Source organism: Panthera leo, chromosome B4, assembly GCF_018350215.1.
Source record: "Panthera leo isolate Ple1 chromosome B4, P.leo_Ple1_pat1.1, whole genome shotgun sequence".
Lineage (NCBI taxonomy): Eukaryota > Metazoa > Chordata > Mammalia > Carnivora > Felidae > Panthera > Panthera leo.
The window spans coordinates 42,015,803-42,038,807 of record NC_056685.1 but is presented as its reverse complement, the minus strand read 5'-3'; the positions used below and the strand labels follow the sequence as shown (position 1 = coordinate 42,038,807).

The following is a 23,005-nucleotide window of genomic DNA, read 5'->3' as shown; positions in this document are numbered from 1 at the left end:
GTTTGAGAGTTCAAGCCCCACATCCAGCTTACTGCTTGCTGTCAGCTCTGAGCCCAATTCGGATCCTCTGTTCCTCTTTGTCTCTGCCCCCCTCCCTTGCTTGCACTCTCTCAAAAATAAATAAACCTTTAAAAAAATAAAAAGTATGCAATTTTTGTTACTGCATTTATGAAAAAATTCATTTTTTAATTTTTTAAAGTTTATTTATTTTGAAAGAGAGAGAGAGAGAGAGCACGCATGTGAGTAGGGGAGAGGCAGAGAGAGAGGGAAAGAGAGGGAGACAGAGAATCCCCAGCAACTGACAATGCAGAGCCTGCAGGGCTTGAACTCATGAACAGTGAGATCATCACTTGAACTGAGAACAGTAAGATCATCACCTGAGCTGAAACCAAGAGTCCGATGCTTAATTGGCTGAGCCACCCAGGCGCCCCTATGAAAAAATTCTTTAAGTGGATCTGAAGTTTTCATCAGAACTTCAAATGGGTTAGTGGCCCAGAAGAGTTTCATCATTGTTTATCTGGTTGATTTCAACTTCCCAACATCTTATCTTCACGACTACAGTCCTCTGATAAGGGCTAAAGAAAAACAAAATCATTGAAGGTTACACAAATAAACTGTTCTCCTTCTGGTAATGGGGAACTATTTTGTTGTAGACCAACCCTTGTAACAACAACACCAATAACAACACTAGCAAGAGGAAGTTGGTTTCAAAGCATTGGGGAGCTATCATGGCACTGAAGATTTGAGGCACATGAAGGTAACAACATAACCATGAACATGATGGATCCATGTTCATGGATCCATGAACAGTGATCAGCCATTCTTCCTCTAATTTCTTGGAATTAGGTAATCCCTAGAATCTTGATGTAATCCCAAAGGATCATCTGAAGAATGACTTATATGAAATTTCTTATCATCCAGTGGTATTATAGGAAACAACAATAATAATCTCTTAAGTTGAAAATAATGAGATGCTCTGTATTTTGTATTGTGAGTCTGTAGACCAAAAATATCTTAAACACATTTGTGTGGGAAAATATCGGAGTCTAAATATCTCTTAGAAGGTAGTGCTTGCCTCCACCTATTGATTAAGTTGTCTTTATCTAAATTCTTAAACAGGAGAATCAAACTGGGTCTGCTTAGTTCAATCATGGACAGTAATTTTCAAAAGGGCAACACAGTGCTGTTTTCTTAAAAGCATTTGTTTCAAATTGCTGATTCACTCCTGATGTCCCCTTCAAAAGAGTTCAAGTCAAAAGGACAATATGCATTTTGACTCTAATAGTATGTGATTTTATTTTCAATCCATACAAGTTATTATCTTTTCCATTGCTAGTTTTTGCATGACTCCCTTATTAGACTCAAATATCCCATATTTGTCTGTACATCTGACCTGAACCTACAAGTCTCCTTTTGATCTAATCTCCCATTCTCCCTATTAATTTTTCATTTTGTTTTTTGTTTTGATCCTGTTTGCCTTTGCTCATATCATCTCAGCACTCTATTCAAAGTCTTGCTACTGTAATCTAGAAATGTATAAGGAATGAAAAGAACAAAAGAAAATGGAGCACAGGGTTGCCAGTGGTCAAGAGCAGAAAGTGACTTAGGGAGCACATACTGGAGATGGGCAATGAGCAAATAGGTCTTTAAATTGATTTTCCTATATATAAAGTTTACAAATTTTCTTTGGACCATCTCATACCTTGGGTTTGAGTTTCTTTATCTCTGAGGGGAACTGGAGGCAGAAGCATATGTTTTATAACCACTTCTTTCCCTCTTACGACTTGTTGTATCTCTCTAACCAACCCCAGGGAGAATTTTCTGGGCTTTTACTACTGTTCTCAATATCTATTTTATCATTCACTGTAACTATGCCATCACTTTAAAAGCTTGTTGAGTACAGTATGCACCTATTCATATTAGGATTTTTTTTTTTGTATTCAAGACTGCTCACTTGAGAATGTGGAGATATTTGTGATATTAATAAAGAGAAAGGTCTACATTCTAGAGACTGTATGTTTTGAAGGATCCCCAAGCTCCTGAGTAATTAGAAGAAATTAATGAAGGCTGTCTTTGATGTTATACCACTTCAAGCTCCCCCTTACCTACTCAGGGAGATAATAAAAGATGACTAACCTATGCCCAATATTGGTCTTGATGCAATAAGAATGTTTCATCGCTTTGCAGATAGATTCCAGAATCTTCCATTTTGCAATCATATTCCTGAGCAATGTCTGTAGATCTTTATGTAATTTCTATATTAACCCTTATTATTGAAGCCATATCTAGTCAATCAGACTTTTGCTTACTTCTAAGACCCTCTTCAATACATGGATTAAAATTTACATAAAATCAAATTTGGCTTGGGAGCACTTAAATTAAGGCCTACAAATAAATTTCTTTTAGGGCATATGAAATTTTCTATTTTGCACACCAGAATAGGAATCAGAAATCTTATGTCAGGAATTGACACATAATCTGAAATTCATGTCAAAGTTCCAATGAGCAGTTTGGGATATGTTTCTCAATTTCCTCTTATTTCTCCTAGTATTTTTAAAATAACTTGAAACTTATCCAAACCACAACTTCTTCTTCAAGATACAGTTTTTACCAGAAGTCCCTTAGCCTCAAAAGAGTGTTTAGCAGTTTGTCTCTGAGCTCTGACCTCTTTGACTGAAGCAGAGCTCTGGTGACATCTTCAGAGCAAGTGGTGAAAAAGAGCCTCCTGAATCTTCTGAATACAGAAGATAATGGTACGAGACGGGCAACCTCAAGATAGAGGTGAGCATTCCTTTTCTCAGTTCCAGAGAGGAAAGCAGAAGTATATGATGAGATGATAAAGGTCATTTGGAAACAAGGGGTAGACCACAGATTGATGGGACCAAGATTGGGCCACCGTAGTAAGAGTGATGGGAAGTTGAAAGAAAGAATAATTCCTCAGAGCCAGAAGCACTTCAAAAAGTAAGAAACCAAATATTAATACAGTGGTATGGGAAGAGGGAGGTAAAGTGATGTTTTCAGCAAGACTGAGACTCAATGGATTAGCATAATATTTAAGAAGAAAGAATAAGGAAATGGGAATTATGGTTGGCTGAGGGTGAGTTTTGCCCAGATCGTTTAGGACTACAGAGCCACTATTTGCTTATTTATTCTGAAAGAGTCCTTCCCGCCTCCCCGCCCTTAATTTTTAGAGAGAGCATGAGTGGGGGGAGAGGGAAAGAGGGAGAGAGGGAGAGACAGAGAGAGAGAGAGAGAGACAGAGAGAGAGAGAGAGAGAGAGAGAGAGAGAGAGAGAATCCCAATGCAGGGCTCAATCCCATGACCCTGGAATCATGACCTGATCCAAAGTCAAGAGTCCAACACTCAACCGACCGAGCCACCCAGGAACCCCTATTCTGAGGGAGTTTCTAAGCTCTCTCTTGTTTTAGGTTTTTAATTACTCTGAGATTCTTCATCTGGTTTCTTCATTGCTCTAAGCTTCCTAAAAATTTTCACTTCCTGACTTCTTGATAACTGCTTTTGTCTTGCTGGTCTGACAGAGAAAGCAGTATGGCGGTCCCAAGTAAGATTCTGGTCTGTTGCTGTGATTTCCATAGCACTCCTCAGTGCTTGTTTCATTGTGAGCTGTGTGGGTAAGTTCTTCACTCAGGTGCCACTTCCCTTGATTCCTTTTCCTATCGTGTTCTATAAAGATTTCCTAGGGTATGTTTTTTGTTTTTGTTTTTGTTTTTTTTTTAATCTCATTAATATGTTAGCTCTTACTTGGAATACCATATTTGATTTCTCCTCCTCCTCCTTCTTTCCCTCCTCTTTTTCCATCTTTTGATAATTGACTCTGCTTCCGGATCTACTTTACCTGGTTTTATTAACACGTTCCCCACTATGGCCTCACATATGAATGTGTGTTAGTTGTAGACATCCTTTAAGACACATCATCCACTACCGGGTTCCCTAGTGATCACTGTTCTCTGGGCAAAAAGTCCTCTATTTTGAGACTTCAACTATAATTACTTTTATAATCATAGCATAGATTAGGCTCTTTGATTTTCATATGGGAGTCTTTCCCAGTATGAGACGAAAAAGTTTTCAAATGCAATCTTGAAGATATAAGGGAATGAAGTTTTGTTTTCCTTGTTCAATTTACTTCCAAGTAAATATTTCAAGTTCATTTTGTGAGAAGTTTCAAAGATCTTTTTGCTCCTTAAGCTACAATTTGGTCCTCTTTTCATTGATAACGTAATTAAAAATAATATTGAATAGTCTGGGAGGCAGTGAAAGTGACTACCTATGTCAAATGGGCCATGTTTGAAGTTCCTTCTGAGATGTAAACCAATCTCACAGCCTTTGTTAAAACACGGTTATCACCTAAGTTAAAATCTGCTTTACTTTTCATGGTCAAGTGCAAAAGAGAAGGAGGTTTAAGAATAGTTATTTCATTAAAGGAAGCAGATATTCAGGACCCAAGGTAGAAAGTCTTGACTGTATTGAGCTTCAGTAGTAGAAGGGCAAAAAAAAGTAAGTGAAGAGTCATGGCAGAACCTGAGAGAGAACAGATCTTATGCTTAAGGCACACACCCTTGAGCATAAAAGTGAATGTTTATCCGAGACATTTAAAATGTCTAAATGTTTAAAAGTTCCCCTTGGTTGTTATTTACCCCATACGTTTATCTGTAGCTACCAACAGTCAGAAATTTTAGAAAATATTAAAATAACCTGCAAGCTTGCTTCAGGATTATTAACATTACGGAGAAACAGACAGCCAGTGAGTCAGAAAATATCTATTGATTACTCTGTGACCATCACTATTCCAGGTGTTTGCGATCGATTGATGTGGAAAACAGATCAAATCTCTGCCCAAGAATATAGAACTTAAATTCCAGTGGGGAAAGAACCAAAAAATAAATGGGCAGGCATATAAACAAACAAAATTAATGAATACAAACAAGTCGTAATTCAGCATAGTGTTTATGAGCTTGCCTAGAGAGAAGAGATTGGTGGGGGTTGGAAGCAAGCCAGCTTGGCAAGAGATACAGAGCATAACTCTCTATAATAAAAACAAATGATGAATACTAATCCTTCTGCTTCCTTCACAGTGACTTATCATCTTACATATGGCAAAACTGGCCAAAGGCTGTCTGAACTACACACACACCACTCAGGTTTAACCTGCTTCAGTGAAGGGACAAGCATGAGAGGTAAGGTGTTGCAATGCCTAACCAGACTTTCTCTTTTCTCAGAGAGAGGTCAAGGTCAAGTTCAACATTGGTTTATTCCATTTTTTTTTTTTTTAAATAAAGTCTCTGCTTTAAGATATCTCTAAATTTACATGTTCATATCAGGCTGTAGATTCATCCTCAAAACAATTTTTCCTCCAGACTGCTTGATCTCAATAAATGCTACCAACACATACCATGTACTTTGCTCAAGCTAACACTGGAAGTTATTCATAACAGTTCTCATTTCACATTAACCTCATCCTTATCAAATGGATAAAATCTTCTTTTTTATCAAAAGTTCTCAGTAATAGCCATCTGCATGCCAAGCATCAGCTTTATTACTGGTCAGTGTGAATCCTGGAACATGGCTCAGGATGAGATTGCCCTCACTGTAAAATATAGTCCTGGTAACTTCCAAGGTGAAGAGCTGGGGCAGTTGAATTCAGAATCATAATTTGCCCCACACTATATCTAGTGAAGAAAGTCAAAAAAAGGTAAAGTACATGTTTGTAGTAGTCTTTATGGCCTTACTCTTTCCAAGAAAAAAAAAAATCCAAGTAGATTTCAGACTCTTGCTACTTCAAGAACTAAATAATCCAATCCTCTGCGGCTATGTGGAAACCTATGAGGCATAAAACGAGGGCAGATGTTTCTTTGTATTTCTGTGAGATGTTGGGATTTTCCCTTTTATGTTATTTGGCAACAATATGGTACATGGGGTGGTTAGGGAGGATTTTCTTTACTCTCCCTGACTTCTGGTTCTCTTGTCACCTTGGGGTTCTTTTGTCAAACAATTGTGGAGCTGGCCCTTCTGAGGAGGAAGACAATTCTATCAGGAGGTAGGCACTCCAACAACTGGAGTTTTAAAGAATGCCTTCTTGGAAGCAGCCATGAGTGCTTTACCCCTTGCCTTCAGAATGTTCTGAAATGAACGAGACAGAGATGGATATTAATGAAATGAACCCTACATTTGCAGAAGAGACTGCGAATTTACTCCTTAAAAATACCCAACCTGGTATTATTTATGGCCAACTAAGCTCATCAATATAACTAATTCAAGTTACACGATTCAAGCTTACATGATAAAATTATTTTACTTAATACCATATCAGCAAATAAAAGGGCTCCAATGTTAACAATATCTCTTCAAATTCTTATTACAATGAAGAGGAAGAGCAAAAGTCTAAACACAAAATTTTCATTTCAATTACAGTTAAGAAATAATTGATAGTCTCAGTGTGTCTTCTCTAATTTGTTTCCCCCTGAGTCCCAGTCAGAGTGTTGAGATGTTCAGATGCCCGGATAAAGTTTCTTCAGTAGAGCTGAGCTCTACCTAGACCTGTAGTTTTCAAATTCAGGTCCCAACAAGGATTTTGAAAAACTACATACCCTCTTATACAATTTATTTTGACATTAAATTTTTTTTTTTACCAAGCTGTAGAAATGAAGGGTTTAAGTTCTAAGATATAAGTATTGGGGCGCCTGGGTGGCTCAGTGGGTTGAGCATCCAACTATGGCTCAAGTCATGATCTCGTGGTTTGGGAGTTCGAGCCCCGCGTTAGGCTCTGTGCTGACAGCTCAGAGCCTGGAGCCTGCTCCGGATTCTGTCTCCCTTTCTCTCTGCCCCTCTCCTGCTCACACTCTGTCTCTGTCTCTCTCAAAAAGAAATAAACATTAAAAAAATAAAAATAAAATATTGTAAGTGTTGACATTTAAAACACAAAACTCTTGCAACTCCTTTCAAAATCTCTCTGCTGGTGTTGAAATACTACCATCATTCATTAAAAAAAAAAGTATGTATTCGTTAACAGTTGGATGTTTTACATTATTCTTTTTCCCTCTTCAACTAATGTTTACATCACACTTCCTTGATTTTCTAAAATATGTACTATATGTCTGATATTTTCATTTCCTGAGGGCCATTAGGCTTTACATGTTATAAAATTTCTTCCAGATTGACTTATCATTACGTATCATTGACTTATCCACATTATGAGGATACAATATTCAACACATCACATTTATTACAAATTTTGACAAATTATTACCAATAAAATAAAACTATTAGAAACTCACCTCTCTCTCTTTTTTAATTTAGCTTAGAGAGGGAGAAAGAGCACGAGCTGGGGAGAGGGGCAGGGGAAGAGAGAGAGAATTGCAAGCGAGCCCCGAGGTGGGGCTTGATATCACAACCCTGGGATCATGACCTGAGCTGAAATCAAGAGTCAGATACTTAACCAACTGAGTCACCCAGGTGCCCCAGCTCATCTCAATCTCTCTCTCTCTCTCTCTCTCTCTCTCTCTCTCGTTTTTTTGTTTGTTTGTTTTTTGTTTTTAGAGAGAGGGCGCAATTGAGCAAGGGGCAGGGAGAGAGAGTGAATCTCATGAAGGGCAGAAACAGACAGAGAGAGAGATGGGCTCACCCAGAGCGGGGCTCGAGCTTACCCGAAGCACCACAACTCATCTCTTAATGAGTTAAAAAAAATCTTTTAACGACTTAAAAAAAAAAAATACAATCAGTCGGGTGCCTGGATGGCTTAGTTGGTTGCGTGTCTGACTTTGGCTCAGGTCATGATCTAGCAGTTTGTGAGTTCGAGCCTGGCACCTGGCTCACTGCTGTCAGTGCAGAGCCAGCTTTAAATCCTCTGTTCCCTCTCTCTCTGCCCCTCCATCCATCTCTCTCTCTCTCTCATAAATAAATAAACATTAAAAAAATTTAAAAAAACAATCAGTTGTATCCTAATATTACTAGAATGAGATAGAATTCAACATCAGTTCTGTTCCTATTTTTCAATTTAGTGACACATACCAATAAATCTTACTTATATAAATAAGTAGGAATAGAAGGTGATTTGTTAGAATATCACCAGTTTTTAAACTTTTTAAGTTATTTGCCAAAAATCATCCAGTTTTCTGTTATCAAAAATTATTTTAATGGTGTGTTAACTGAGCATTGATTAGATTATTCTTCAGTGTTGTTGAGAGTAAAGAATAATAAATGGGTTAATTTGCAAAAGGTTGTTATTTCTTAGTAGTCATTTGCTTTCTCAATTTCAAGGTAGTACACTAGAAAAGGTTTTAGTAACTCTTGTCAAATGACTTCTAATTACACCTGCTTTTTAATAGGTACCTTAATAGGTACTGTTTTTTAGTCAAAGTACTTGATCAGTCCATTATTCTCAGAGCAATTGGGAACACAAAATATTATTAATGTTAGTGTAGCTTTTTGACAAGTGCTTCTATTCATCAATATTCTTGTCAACCCCAGAGCTAGAGATTCAGCACATTCATCATATGCAAAATGTTTGCCGTATATAATTTAGTTGACCAAGACGGTACCGACCATCAAAACAGTCAGCCAAATCAGACTTTTTAAATTGAAATAATAACGTTAATACATGCTTTGAGGAGTGCTGTGAAAAGCAGTCTTTAATAATGAACAGAACACAGGGGCGCCTGGGTGGCTCGGTTAAGCATCTGACTCTTGATTTCGGTCGTGATCCCACAGTTTATGGGTTTGAGCCCCAAGTGGAGTTCTGTGCTGACAGTGTGGAGCCTGCTTGGGATTATCTCTCTCTCCTTCTCTCTCTGTCCCTCCCCTGCTCTCTCTCTGTCTCTCAAAATAAATAAATAAACTTTAAAAAAACTAATGAACAGAATACATAATTGAGACACATTTCTACAAGTGGCTAATATTAAAATGATAGAGACGTGGCCTATTTCATCCAACTTATAGTATTATAAAAGATAAAAAAGCCTGTACATTGTTTGTCATCACTTAATGATGTAATAACATACAAAATAAATAAAATAGACCTATATGCAACACAGATGAATCTTAACAATGTGGATCAAAAAATTAAACCCGAGAAGACCAGATATATTAAAATAGCTTTCAAAACACTCAAACCTCAACAAATCTAAATGACTTGTTATTTATTTATATATATGTATATATATATACACACATATATATGTATCTTATATATGTATGTATACCTATCTGCTTCACCTGCGCGGGTCATTTGAAATCCTGAGAGACCTTGATGTTTCTAATGTATAAAGGATTTGAAGGACAGGGAAAAACAATGATAATAGCTTTTTTTTTTTTTTTTTTTTTTTTTGGCAAGAAATCCAGAGCAATTATGCAGGTAAACTTTAGGGCTTAAATATTGTGGGCTTAATGCTAAACAATTTTATTTATTTATTTTTTTTATTTAAAAAATTTATTTATTTATTTATTATTTATTTATTATTATTTATTTATTTATTATTTATTTATTATTTATTATTTATTTAAAAGCAGATCTATGGCTCCAAGCTATATAATTCAGGGAAACAGTAAATACGTGAAATAAGAAACCGATCTCTAGAAAAGAAATGCAGATTCTTGGAATTTTATGTGTATGAAACATACCTCTTTAATCTTATTTGTGCCGTCTCACGCTCATTCTTCTCTTTCATGCAACACAGGGAATGTCTGGGCATGTTGCCCATGTGCTTGGAAGTCATTTGGTTCCAGCTGCTACTTCATTTCTACTGAGCAGAATTTTTGGTCAAAGAGTGAACAGAACTGTGTTGCAATGGGTGCTCACTTGGTGGTGATCAACACAGAAGCAGAGCAGGTACTTGTGTTTATTTTTCATTAAATTGTTTTTAATTGTGGAAGAAAATACGGATGTTACCATCTGAACTGGTTTTAAATGTAGAGTTCAGTAGTGTTACCCATATTCATATTGTTGCAAAAAGATCTATCTCTAAAACTTTTTCATCGTGCAAAAGTGAAACTCTATACCCTTTTAACCGCAACTTCCATTGCCCCCCACCTCCAGTCCCCGGTAACCCCCCTTCTATCGAACTTCAAGTTTGACTCCTTCGGACACCTCGTATAAGTTGAACCACACAGTGTTTGGTTTTTTGTGACTGCCTTATTTCATGTAACATAATGTCCTCAAAGTTCATTCATGTAGCAGTAACAGAACTCTCTTCCTTTTTAAGGCTGACTAATATTCCTTTGTGCATATACCACGTATCATTTATCCATTCAAGTGTTGATGGACATCTGGGATGCTTTTACCTCTTGGCTATTGTGACTAATGCTGCAGTGAACATGGGTGTGCAAATGTTTCCATGAGTCTTGCTTTCAGTAACTTTGGATATATACCCAGAAGTTGGATTTCTGCATCATATAGTAATTCTAATTTTAACTTATTTGAAGAAACTGCACTGTTTTACATTGTGTCTGTACTATTTTACACTCCCACAAAGAATGCACAAGGATCCCAATTTCTCCACATTCTTGATAGCACCTGCTATTTTCTTCTCTTTTTTATTAAAAAGAATTTTTTTTAAATGTTGATTTATTTTTGAGAGACAGAGACATAGAGCACAAGTTGGGAAGGGGCAGAGAGAGAGAGAGAGCAAGAAGGAGACACAGAATCCAAAGCAGGCTCCAGGCTTTGAGCTGTCAGCACAGAGCCCAATGGGGGGCTCGAACTCACCAACCATGAGATCATGAGCTGAGCTGAAGTTGGCTGCCTAACTGACTGAGCCACCCAGGTGCCCCTCTTCTCTTTTTTATTTTGATAGCGGCCGTCCTAATGGGTGTGAGATTATATATTCCATTATGGTTTTGATTTTCACTTCTCTAATGGTTAGCAATAGTAAGACTCTGTCATGTACCCTCGTGCACTGTTGGTGGTAATGCAAACTGATGCAGCCTCTGGGGAAAACAGTATGGAGGTTCCTCAAAAATTAAAAATAGAATCACCATATGATCCAGCAATTGCACTATTGGATATTTACGTGAAGAATATGAAAATGCTCATTTGAAAGGATATATGTGCCCCTATGTTTACTGCAGCATTATTTACAATAACCAAGATATAGAAACAGCCCAAATGTCCATAGATAGATGAATGGATAAAGAAGATGTGGTATAGATATGTATGTGTGTGTGTGTGTGTGTGTGTATCTCAATACATACATACATACGTATGTATACATACGCCATGGAATATTCAGCCATAAAAAAGAATGAAATCTTGCCATTTGCAACAACATGGATGGGGCTAGATAGAGTATTATAATGCTAAGTGAAATAAGTCCATTAGAGAAAGACAAATTTCACTCATATGTGGACTTTAAGAAAAGCAAAACAAATAAACATTGGGGAAGGGAAAGAAAAGGAGAGAGGGAAGCAAACTATGAGAGACTTTTAACTCTAGAGAACAAACTGAGGGTTGGTGGAGGGAGGAGGGTGGAAAATAGGTTAAATGGGTGGTGGGTATTAGGGAGGGCGCTTGTGATGAGTACTGAGTGTTGTATGTCAGTGATGAATCACTAAATTCTACACCTGAAAACAGTTTTACCGTATGTATCAACTAATTAGAATTTAAATAAAAACTTGGAATTAAAAAAAAATTGTGTCTCCTTTGATTTCTTTAAAAATGTTGTGTAATTTTCAAATTATAAGATTTCCACTTTCTTTGCTAAGTTTATTCCTAAGTATTTTGTTCTTTAGATGCTACCGTAAGTGAGGTGGCTTTCTTAATTTGCTTTTTATATTGCTTATTGTTATTGCATAGACACGCAACTGGTTTTTGTATGTATAGTCTGCATCCTCCAACTTTCCTGAGTTTGTGTATTAGTTCCAACGGCGGTTTTCCAGCTTTAAAGAGATATAATTGTCATATAAAATTGTATGAGCTTAAGGTGTGCAATGTGAGGACGATGTATGTATGTGTTGCACAATGATTCCCTCAAAAGGTTAGTTAACACATCCATCAATTTACGTAATTACCATTTGTTTTTGTGGTTGGAATATTTAAGTCCTATTCTCTTCTCAGCTTTGCAGGATCCAGCACAGTATTGTTAACTATAGTCACCGTGCTGAACATTACAGTTCCAGAACTTGGATTCATCTTGTAACTAGAAGCTGGAACTTTATGATTACCATCTTCCCATTTCCCCCGCACTCCAGCACCTGAAGCACTGTTATGCTCTATTTCTCCCATCCAAGTACTAACCAGGCCCGACCCTGCTTAGCTTCCGAGATCAGACGAGATCGGGCGCGTTCAGGGTAGTATGGCCGTAGACTGTTATAGTCTATTTCTATACGTGGCTTTTTAATTGAAATGAAATAAATGTAATTTAATTAATTTACTTTTTCTTTGAGTACAGTTGACACGCACTGTCACATTGGTTTCGGGTGTCAACAAACATAGTGATTTGACAAGTTTATATGTCATGCTATGTCGGCACAAGGGTAGCTACCGTCTTTCACCCGACAATAGTGTTGCGATACCTGTGACTATATTCCTTATGCTGAGCCTTTTATCCCTGTGATTTATTCATTCTGTAAGTTTGGCTTTTTTTAGAATTCACGCGTGAGTAAGATCATACTGTACTTGTTTCTTCCTCACTTATTTCGCTTAGCTTAGTGCCCTTAACATCCATCCATGTTGTCACAAAGGGCAGTATCTCCTTCATTTTTATGGCTGAGTCATGTTACGCTGTATATTTCCCACACTTTCTTTATTCATTCATCCATTTATAGACTCTTAGGTTGTTTTCATGTCCGGGTTTGGTAATTAACGCCGCAATAAAGATGGGGTTGCAGCTATGTCTTGAAAATAGTGGTTTCATTTCCTCTGGAAATCCCCAGAAGAGGGATTGCCGGATCATATGGAAGTTTTATTTTCAATCTTTTGAGGAACTTCCGTATTGCTTTCCCTATTGGCTGTGCCAGTTTACATTCTCATCAACAGGGCACATAGGTGCCCTTTTCTCCACATTCTTGATGGCATTTATTATCTTTCGATATTAACATTTATTTTCTTTCGTATCTTTTGAGATTAGTCATCCTAACAGGTATAAGGTGATATCTCCTTGTGGTTTTGATTTACATTTTCTTAACAATTAGTGATATTGAACATCTTTCCATACCTAGTGGCCAGTTGTATGTCTTCTTTGAAAAAATATCTATTTGGGGTGCTGGGGTGGCTCAGTCGGTTAAGCCTCCGACTTGGCTCAGGTCATGATCTCACAGGTTTCTAAGTTGAAGCCCTGCGTTGGGCTCTGTGCTGACAGCTCGGAGCCTGGAGCCTGCTTCAGATTCTGTGTCTCTCTGCCCTCCCCTGCTCACGCTCTGTCTGCCTGTCTGTCTCTCTCTATCTCAAAAATAAGTGAACATTAAGAAAAAAATTGGAAAAAAAGAAAAAAATGTCTATTCAGGCCCTTTGCCCATTTTTAATTGGATTTAAATTATTTAACTTAATTTTGTTGTTGAGTTGTGTAAGTTCTTTATATAGTTTGGATATTAACCTTATCTGTAGCTGGTTTGCCAAAATTTTTTCCCATTCCATAGGTTGCCTTTTCATTTTGTTGATCGTTTTTTTTTTTTGTTTTGTTTTGTTTTGTTTTTTTACTGTGCAGAACTTCTAAATTTGGTGTAGTCCCACTCCAATTTTGTCTATGCTTCTGGTGTCATATCCAAAAATTCATTGTCAAGACCAATGTCAAGGAGGTTTTCCTCTACGTTTCTTTTTCTAGAAGTTTGTTTCAGGTCTTGCATATGTTTTCAGTCCATTTTGAGTTGATTTTTGTAAGTGGAATAACATAATGGTCCAATTTTATTCTTTTGCAAGTGATTATCCAGTTTTTCCAATACCATTTATTGAAGAGACTATCTTTTGAGTATTTTTGGCTCCCTTGTCATATATTAGTTTATTGTATGTGCATAGGTTTATTTTTGGACTCTATTCTGTTCCACTGGTCTATGTTCCTGTTTTTATGCCAATACGATAATGTTGTGATTACTATAGATTTGTAATATAGTTCAAAATTAGGATGTGTGATGATTCCACCTTTATTCTTTCTCAAGATTTCTTTAAAGTATTTGGGGTGTTTTATGGTTCTATATCAATTTTAGGATTGTTTTTTCTGTTTCGGTGAAAAATGCTATAGGTATTTAATAGGTAGAGATTAAATCTACAGATGGCTTTGGGTAATCTGGGCATATTAACAATATTAGGTCTTCCAATCCATGAACATGGAATATGTTTCCATTTATTTGTGTCTTTCCCAATTTCTTTCATCAATGTATTATAGTTTTCAGTGTACAGATTTTTAATCTCCTTGGATAAATTTATTCTTAAGTATTTTATTATTAGTATTATGTATAGTATTTATTATGCTATTGTAATGGGATTGCTTTTTAATTTCCTTTCCAGGTAGTTCATTGTTAAAAACACAACTGATTTTTGTATTCTACAACTTACTGAATTTGTTTATTAATTCTAATAATTTCTTGGTGGAATTGTAAGATTTTCTATATATAAGATTATATATAAGATTATATATATATTATATATATATATAAGATTATATATAAGCATCTGCAAACAGAATTTCACTTCTTCCTTTATAATTTGGATGTCTTTTATTTCCCTTTCCTTTCTTCCTCCCTCCCTCCCTTCCTTCCTTTCTTCCTTTCTTCTTTCTCTCTCTCTTTTCTTTTCTTTCTTCCTTTCTTCCTTTCTTTCTTTCTTTCTTTCTTTCTTTCTTTCTTTCTTTCTTTCTTTCTTTCTTTCTTTCTTTCTTTCTTTCTTTCTTTCTTCATAATTAACTCTCGCTGGGACTCCCAGCACTGTGTTGAATAGAAGGGGTGAGAGTGGGCATCCTTGTTTTCTTCCTGATCTTAGATAAAAGTCTCAACCTTCCACCACTGACTATGATGTTAGTTGTGGGCTTGTTGTATATATGGCCTTTATTATATTGAGGAACATTCTTTCTATACCCAATTTGTTATGAGTTTTGTTTGTTTGTTTTTTGTTTTTGTTTGTTTGTTTGTTTTGTGGCAGGATGTTGAATTTTGTAAAATGATTCTTGGCATCTAGTGAGATGATCATATAATTTTTATCTTTCATTCTATTAATATGGTGTGTCACATTTATTCATTTGAATATGTTGAACCATCCTTGCATCCCAGAGGTAGAGCCCACTCAATCATGGTGTCTAATCCTTTTATGTATGTATGTATGTATGTATGTATTTATGTATATGTATTTATATACTTATGTATTTATTTATTTACAGTGAGTGGGGGAGGGGGCAGAGGGAGAGAGAGAGAGAGAGAGAGAGAGAGAGAGAGAATCTTAAGCAGGCTCCATGGTCAGTGTGGAGCCTGACACAAAGCTTGATCTCATGATCCTAGGATCATGACCTGAGCTGAAATCAAGAGTCAGACACTGAACTGACTGAGCCACCCAGGTGCCCATCCTTTTAAAGTGCTGTTGTATTTGGTTTGCTAGTATTTTGTTGAGAATTTTTGTATCTATATTCATTAGGGACATTGGCCTGTTATTTTCTTTTCTTGTGGAATCCTTGTCCGGCTTTGTATCAGGATAATACTGACCTCATAAAATAAATTTTGGAGTATTTCCTTCTCTTCAATTTTTTGGAAAGGGTTCAAGAAGGATTGGTATTCATTCTTCTGTCAAGGTCTGTTAAAATTCACCAGTAAAACTATCTGGTCCTGGGCTTTTCTGTGTTCTGAGGTTTTTAATTATTTTTCAGTCTCCTTACTCATTATTGGTAATTTAAGATTTTCTATTTTTTCATGATTCAGTCTTTGTAGGTTATATATTTTTAGGAATCTTTTTGTTTATTCTAGATAATCTAATTTTTGGCATATAATCATTCATAGTATTCTCATGATCCTTTGTATTTCTGTGGTATCAATTGTAATGTCCCCTCTTTCATTCTTGATTTTATTTATTTGAATCCTCTCACTTTTTTTAGTCTATCCAAAGGTTTGTCCATTTTATCTTTAAAAAAAAAAAAACCCAGCTCTTGATTTCATTTGTATTTTATGGTCTCTATTTCAGTTATTTCTGCTTTGATCTTCATTATTTCCTTCCTTCTAAGCTCAAATGAGCTTAGTTTTTTTCTCTTTTTCTAAGTATTTGAGGTGTAAAGTTAGGTTGTTGTTTTGTTTTGTTTTGTTTTTTAGTGATCTTTCTTTTTTTTTTAGTGTAGATGTGTTCCTAAAGTTTCTAAGTGGTATAATAGCAATTTTAGACGAGTAGTATCTTTTTTAGAGGGTGAGGAAGGAAAATAAAGAAAATAAGAGAAAGAAAGCAATTTGAATGCAATTTCTCTTTTCTTTTAGGGCTTTCTGAACATCTTAAGAACAATTATTTTGAATTCTTTGTTAGGTAATTCCTGGTCTCCACTTCCCTGGAACTATACTAGGGGCTTACTCTATCCCTTTGGTGGAAACTTTTTCCACAAATTTGTGATTCCTGTACTTTGCCTAGGTGTCTGCACATTTAAATAAGCAAAAATCTCTTATCCAGACTTTATGGGTTGATGAACTTAGGGAAGACTTTCACCTCTGGGTAGAGACACACTGGAGTGTGATGTGACCTAGGTCTAGTGGGGCAGGGCACCAAGGATGGGGGCTTGTGAAAGCACAGGGTCTGGGGGTAAGGAAGTTTCTTTGGCCCAGATCACTAGGCTACACAGCAGACAGCTCTGTGGTCCTTAGAGAGCACTGTGGGAGGTCCACAGAGGGTACAAGGACTCATGGTGTCTCAGTGGTAGTTTCAAGTCCAGTGGGGATTAGGGCAAGCAGCGGTAGTGACTGGAGCTGATTGTATGCACAAACTTTGCTGTGAGGGCCAGCTGCATTTGCCTATGTTGTGGCAGGGACTAGTTGTAACACACATAGTGGTGGGAGCCAAGGCAGGAAGTCAGTCCCAGCACTCCCACTCAAGCAAGGCAAAAACTAGTCCCTCCAGCACCCCCCTTGAAAAGCCAGAGCATTGGGCGTATTTCCTTCCCATGAGAGAAGCTGCGGGCTGGCTGTTTTCTCCTGATTGCTTTGTAGTCTGCCCATGAAGTGGTGGGTAAATTCAACAAACTTTCATACCCACTTTGATGCAGCTCTGCTTGGCTTCGCACTTGCCTTGGGCCCTGCAATGTCTTGACTGGTTTCTTGAGTTCTCATAAAGGCAAGTTGGTCTGTATATTGTTAACTTTGGTGTCTACCTGGGGGAATGAAGACCTGGGGTTTCCTATTCCACCGTCTTGCTAATGTCAGTGGAGCAGGTACATTTTTCAAAACACATTTTTCATTTTGTAAAAGTAAATATTTATTTTACATAGTAAACTATCAATCTTTCTTTATTTTCAACATTCACAATAGAATGATGAAATCCGTATGGTCCTTCCATTTTCTTTCTGCTGAATGAATGAATGAATGAATGGAACATGTGTAATGAAATCTGGTTCCACATAATTCTCTGTATTAGGACTTTCCCAAGCAAATAATTAACAATTTCTGTTTCAAAATTCTGTTTTTCCCCATACTCAGATTCTCAAAGGAGTGTCAACATTTAATCATACAATCAACAAGCATTTTGATTTGTTTGGTGAAATGGCAATCATCTGGAAGGTCAATATTTTTAAGGGCGAATCATCTCTAAAACAAAAAAATAGCAAATTATCAGATCTGATTGATAAATAGAAACATGCTAAATGTAATATAATAAGTAATAAGTATTATATGTTCCAGGAAAGTTTTGTAAAAAATGTTTATAAAGCTCACCTTAATATTCAGAATTTCGCTTGCTTTTCTACCAGACATATATATAGTTCTCAGCTGACAAAATGAAAAATTTCAATGTAGTAAGACTCAATCTAACTTTTACTTTAAATATGCATGCATGTTAATTGTAAGGCATTGGCTAGTAGATATAAACATCTCAAAAGCATCCTCTATATTTGAGGAATGTCTGTTTTGACAATGTTAATTTATATTATAGTGAAACAAAAGTAAATGTCCACATAGAATATTGCAAGCAGCATTCTCAGTATTTAATAAAGCTCAGGAGAAAATATTGCCAAATTTATTTTAATATTTTTCAGAATCTATTAGAAAGCACTCTGTTTTCTATAAAGTTCCATAGCATATTTTTGTACACAAAACAAAGGAATATTTCTTTGTATGTATAGCAAAATTCAGAGCCCTTAAAGAAAAGAGAAATTGCATTCAAATTGCTTTCTTTTTCTTATTTTCTCTTTGTTCCTTCCTCACTCTCTGAAAAAGATATTATTCATCTAAAATTGCTATTATACTATTTAGAAACTTCAGGAACACATAAATTACGCTTCGAAAAGTATTGAGTTCAGGGGTGCCTGGGTGACTCAGTCAGTTAAGTGGCCAAGAAGAGCTCAGGTCATGATCTCACGATTCATGAGTTTGAGCCCCGCATTGGGCTCTGTGCTGACAGCTTGGAGCTGGGAGCCTGCCTCAGATTCTGTTTCCCTCTCTCTCTGCCCCTCCCCCGCTCATGTTCTGTCTCTCTCTCTCAAAAATAAATAAACAGTAAAAAAAAAATAAATAAATAAGTATTGAGTTTATTTGAAAGCATCACATTCAGTTTGGCTCTCAGTAAACGAAACTGTGTCTTCATTAGATACTAATTTTGACAGAGCACGGACTTGCATACATTGGATGTTGTGATAAAGTAAGTTCAAGTAAGAGGTGTTTGCTTTCAATAATAAAGTGATATGGAATTAAAGTACAATATGTATATCTTCTGGATAAGTGATTTAGACCATTATGGGTTTTTTGTTTTTTTTTTTTGTCTTTTTAGAAGTCTTTAGAATTAATTTTTTTTTTTAAATTTTTTTTTCAACGTTTTTTATTTATTTTTGGGACAGAGAGAGACAGAGCATGAACGGGGGAGGGGCAGAGAGAGAGGGAGACACAGAATCGGAAACAGGCTCCAGGCTCTGAGCCATCAGCCCAGAGCCTGACGCGGGGCTCGAACTCACGGACCGCGAGATCATGACCTGGCTGAAGTCGGACGCTTAACCGACTGCGCCACCCAGGCGCCCCTAGAATTAATATTTTAAAAATTACTCCTTTTATCTGGTACTTAGTCTATTCACTGGAATAGAGGCATAGAAAACATTCTGCTAAGATTAATACATTCATACAATATATGGCTAAGCTGAAACGAAAAGTTCGAATTTCTGCGAGATAGTGGCATTTGCAATCGTGAGTTGTTTTCAATGGAGGAAACTGCTAAGGTTGTTTTAGCAAAAACCCAAGGAAAACCAGTCTTGGGCAACGAGTGCCAACCTATTTTATAACAGTTAACAATCCTAGCTCTTTGCAAAAGGATGCCATTTTATTTTATTATTTGTTATTTAAAAAAAAATTTTTTTTTAAACGTTTTATTTATTTTTGAGACAGACAGAGACAGAGCATGAATGGCAGAGGGGCAGAGAGAGAGGGAGACACAGAATCGGAAGCAGGCTGCAGGCTCCAGGCTCTGAGCCATCAGCCCAGAGCCCGACGCGGGGCTTGAACTCACCTACCGCGAGATCATGACCTGAGCTGAAGTCAGACGCTTAAGCGACTGAGCCACCCAGGCGCCCCTTTTATTATTTTTTAAAGTTTATTTGTTTATTTTGAGAGGGAGAGTGTCAGAGCCAGCAGGTGAGGGGCAGAGAGAGAGAGACAATCCCAAGAGAAACCTAATGGGGATTCTCGCTCTTCCTCTTTTTGCCCCTCTTCCACTCGCATGCACTCTCTCTGTTAAAATCACGACTGTTAAAACCCAGTCAGCACTCCTTTATGTTTAACTTTTACAGATAATTTCCCACTTCCTAGAGAAGTACTTCTTAGGAGAATAGGGAAATGTAAATTTTGATAACCCAAATGTGATTTCACTGGTAAACAATCAGAAATGAGATGAAACACCTCTGAACTTATAAAATTAAAAAATGATTAAAAGTACAAAAACTGACATGTAATTTTAAAAGAATTCTGTCTCTTGGTTAAAAAAAAAAAAAAAGAATAAATTCTGCCTGAGATGGGTGGGTTAGGAGTCGTCCCCTCCTGTGATCTTGTTGGTGTTTTGGCTTGTTTTCTTGGCCAATGTGCTGTCGTGTGACTGTTCATCATGCCTCACATTTTCTTTTCGCTTTAGAGTTATAGGAAATTGCAGTCTATGACTCCTTCTTTTCTTCATGCAGAATTTCCTTGTCCAGCAACTGAATGAATCATTGTCTTATTTTCTGGGACTCTCAGATACACAAGGGAATGACAATTGGCAATGGATTGATCAGACACCTTACAAGGAAAATGTCAGGTGAGCGCCGAATTGGATTAATGACCCATAGGGCCTTGTTTAGGTAGAAAAGTTAGGGGAATTCTGTTCGTAGCAATCACTAGTGCTAATATTTACAATTGTAACAATGATAACAGATTCTAACAGTAAGCTCTTACTAAGTACATGTATTATATCACTTAAACTTCGTGAAAGCTTATTTTTTAGAACTCATCTTATGGGTTAAAAAATTGAATAACTTGCTCAATGTCAATGAACTAGTAAGATGAAAAACTAGGTCTCAATTTCATGTCAACCTAACTCCAAAGATAGTGACGCTCTCAGCCATTACATTTTACTGCCTCTAAACACATGTAGACACTTCAATCAAATTTTTCTCCAGTTAATACGATTTAAAATATCCAGGGAAGAACTATGTTCAGTTCTGATGGGATAATAATATAATAATACTATTTATTTGTGGCTTAAAAATCCATTTAATTGTACATTGTCTCATTTGATTTTCACACAATCTCGTGATCCATTTGGAGACCTTATTGTGATTCCTATTTTTTTTTTTAATTTTGAAGTTTATTTATTTATTTTCAGAGAGAGAGAGAAAGAACAAATAGGGGAGGGTCAGAGACAGAGAGGAGAGAGTGAGAATCCCAAGCAGGCTCTGTGCTGCCAGCTTAGAGCCCGATGTGGGCTCAATCCCACAAACCATGAGATCATGACCTAAGCCAAAGTTGAACGCTCAACTGACTGAGTCACCACGTTGCCCTTGATTCCTATTTTTAATAGATGAAGAATCTAATACCTGGGAGAGTAAGTTACTTCTCTAAGATCAAAGTAAGCCAGCAATAAAATCCAGTTTCTTCATTCCAAAAATAAGGTCCTACCCACACCCTCACCTCCTACCAGAAGTCCTTGGAAGCAGGGTAACTTCTTATATTCAGACTCATTCTCCCTGACACTTGTTTAGTGTTGATCCATGAGAATAGAGAAACTAACTTAGGAACGTGATTAAGAGTACACAAACTTTAGGAGTACACAAATGATAAGGCAGCCCCTTTATTACAGGCCACTAAGAGAGGAACTTTTTTAATAACTTAGGTTGGGATAAGGGCTCTGAATAGATGAGAAAAGTGAAGATCAGAATCTGGGGGGGGGGAAGGTCCAAGGACACTCTATTGCATACAAATGTTGCCAGGGGAGTGACAGAGGAACAAGAGTAAAGGTATGTATCCACACTTGAGGTTTTTGAGGAGGGCAATATGAGAAGAGGAGAGCAATCATTGGGATGTTCTGTCCCTCTGAACCTCATTGTTCAACCCTGACCCTACATACTTTCTAATCAATCACAATGCATTCATTGAAGAAGACTTTTGCCTTTTTGTTTCTCTTTAGATTATGGCACCAGAATGAGCCCAATTTTTCTGCAGAGGAATGTGCTTCAATAGTTTTCTGGGAAAACAGAGGATGGGGCTGGAATGATGTTTTCTGTGATACTAAGAGAAACTCAATATGTGAGATGAAGAAGATTTATCTCTGAATGGAACTTTATTCACTGACACCTTTCAAGTTAAGACCTATCATAAAATGATAATTTCCTCTTACGCTTATGTATAATCTTTGTCACAGAGGTTCGTGGAAGTATTCAGATACCCTTCTGCCTTCAATCATCCCTCTTCTAGTTTCCTCTTTTTCACTAATGATAAGATGAACTCTTCCTTCGTTTTCTCTTTAATTGGTACTTCATTCTTTCCTTTCTTCATATTTCTTTTTGCAAACACTCCTTGTGCCAGAGACTGTACTATTTTGTCTGTTAGAAGACTCATAAGGAAGTAACTTTTGAAAATTATGAATTTCTTTCACCAAAATGCCACTTAAAAGCCCTTTTGGCCAAGATGGTGACTGGGACTGCAGTCATTGGAATCCCTGGCAAGAGCTGAAGGATTTGCTTCCTAGAAAGTTCACTCACATGGCAATTTCATATTGGCTATTGGTAGAAAGCCTCAGTGCCTCACCACAGGGATCTATCTCTCCTTGGGGTTATTTGAGTGTCCTCACAATATGTTGGCTGGCTTCCACCAGAGCAAGTAATCCAAGAGAGCAACTGAGAGCAGCAATGTCTTTTGTGATCTAGCTTCAAAAGCCAAACACCATAATTCCATTGATCACACAGACCAAACCTGATATAATAAAGAAGAGGGCTGGGGCACATGGGTGGCTCAGTCGGTTGAGTGTCCAACCGGCTCAGATCATGATCTCACGGGTCGTGAGTTCAGGCCCCACCTTGGGCTCTGTGCTGATAGCTCGGAGCCTGGCGCCTGCTTCAGATTCTGTGTCTCCCCTTCTCTCTGTCCCTCCCCTACTCATGCTCTCTCTCTCTCTCTCTCTCCAAAATAAATAAACATTAAACAAATTTTTTTTAAAATAAATAAGAGGACTATCCAAAGGTATGAACACCAGAAGGTGAGAATCATTGAGGACAATCTTGGAGTCTGGCTGCCAGAGTGGAATTTCCTTATAAAGATACAAAATGTGTATTCCAAGAAGCAAAATAATTAAAAATTCTTCTACAATAAAAATATGAAACTCATGTTCATCAAAACACTATAAAGAAAAATTTTAAAAGTTGAACTGCAAGAAGATATT

The 23,005-nt window shown here is 37.0% G+C and overlaps 1 protein-coding gene across 2 annotated transcripts; it reads left to right on the top strand.

The window, feature by feature from the left end:
* The first annotated feature begins 388 nt into the window (after positions 1–388).
* On the top strand, positions 389–22,623 carry CLEC6A (C-type lectin domain containing 6A). Of its 2 annotated transcripts, XM_042945718.1 has the most exons (6): positions 389–2,781; positions 3,540–3,632; positions 5,094–5,195; positions 9,690–9,841; positions 20,271–20,386; positions 21,755–22,623. In XM_042945718.1, the coding sequence occupies exons 1-6, from the start codon at positions 2,751–2,753 to the stop codon at positions 21,897–21,899; spliced, it is 639 nt and encodes a 212-aa protein (XP_042801652.1). In that variant the 5' UTR covers positions 389–2,750; the 3' UTR covers positions 21,900–22,623. The 2 variants fall into 2 exon arrangements, with proteins under 2 accessions (XP_042801652.1, XP_042801653.1); XM_042945719.1 differs by lacking the exon at positions 3,540–3,632.
* Positions 22,624–23,005: the final 382 nt, after the last annotated feature.

Coding starts and splice junctions, on each gene's coding strand:
- CLEC6A (XM_042945718.1), top strand. CDS start 2,751: ATGGTACGAGACGGGCAACCTCAAGATAGAG. Junction 5,196..9,689: donor TGAAGGGACAAGCATGAGAG/GTAAGGTGTTGC, acceptor CATGCAACACAG/GGAATGTCTGGGCATGTTGC. Junction 9,842..20,270: donor TCAACACAGAAGCAGAGCAG/GTACTTGTGTTT, acceptor TTCTTCATGCAG/AATTTCCTTGTCCAGCAACT.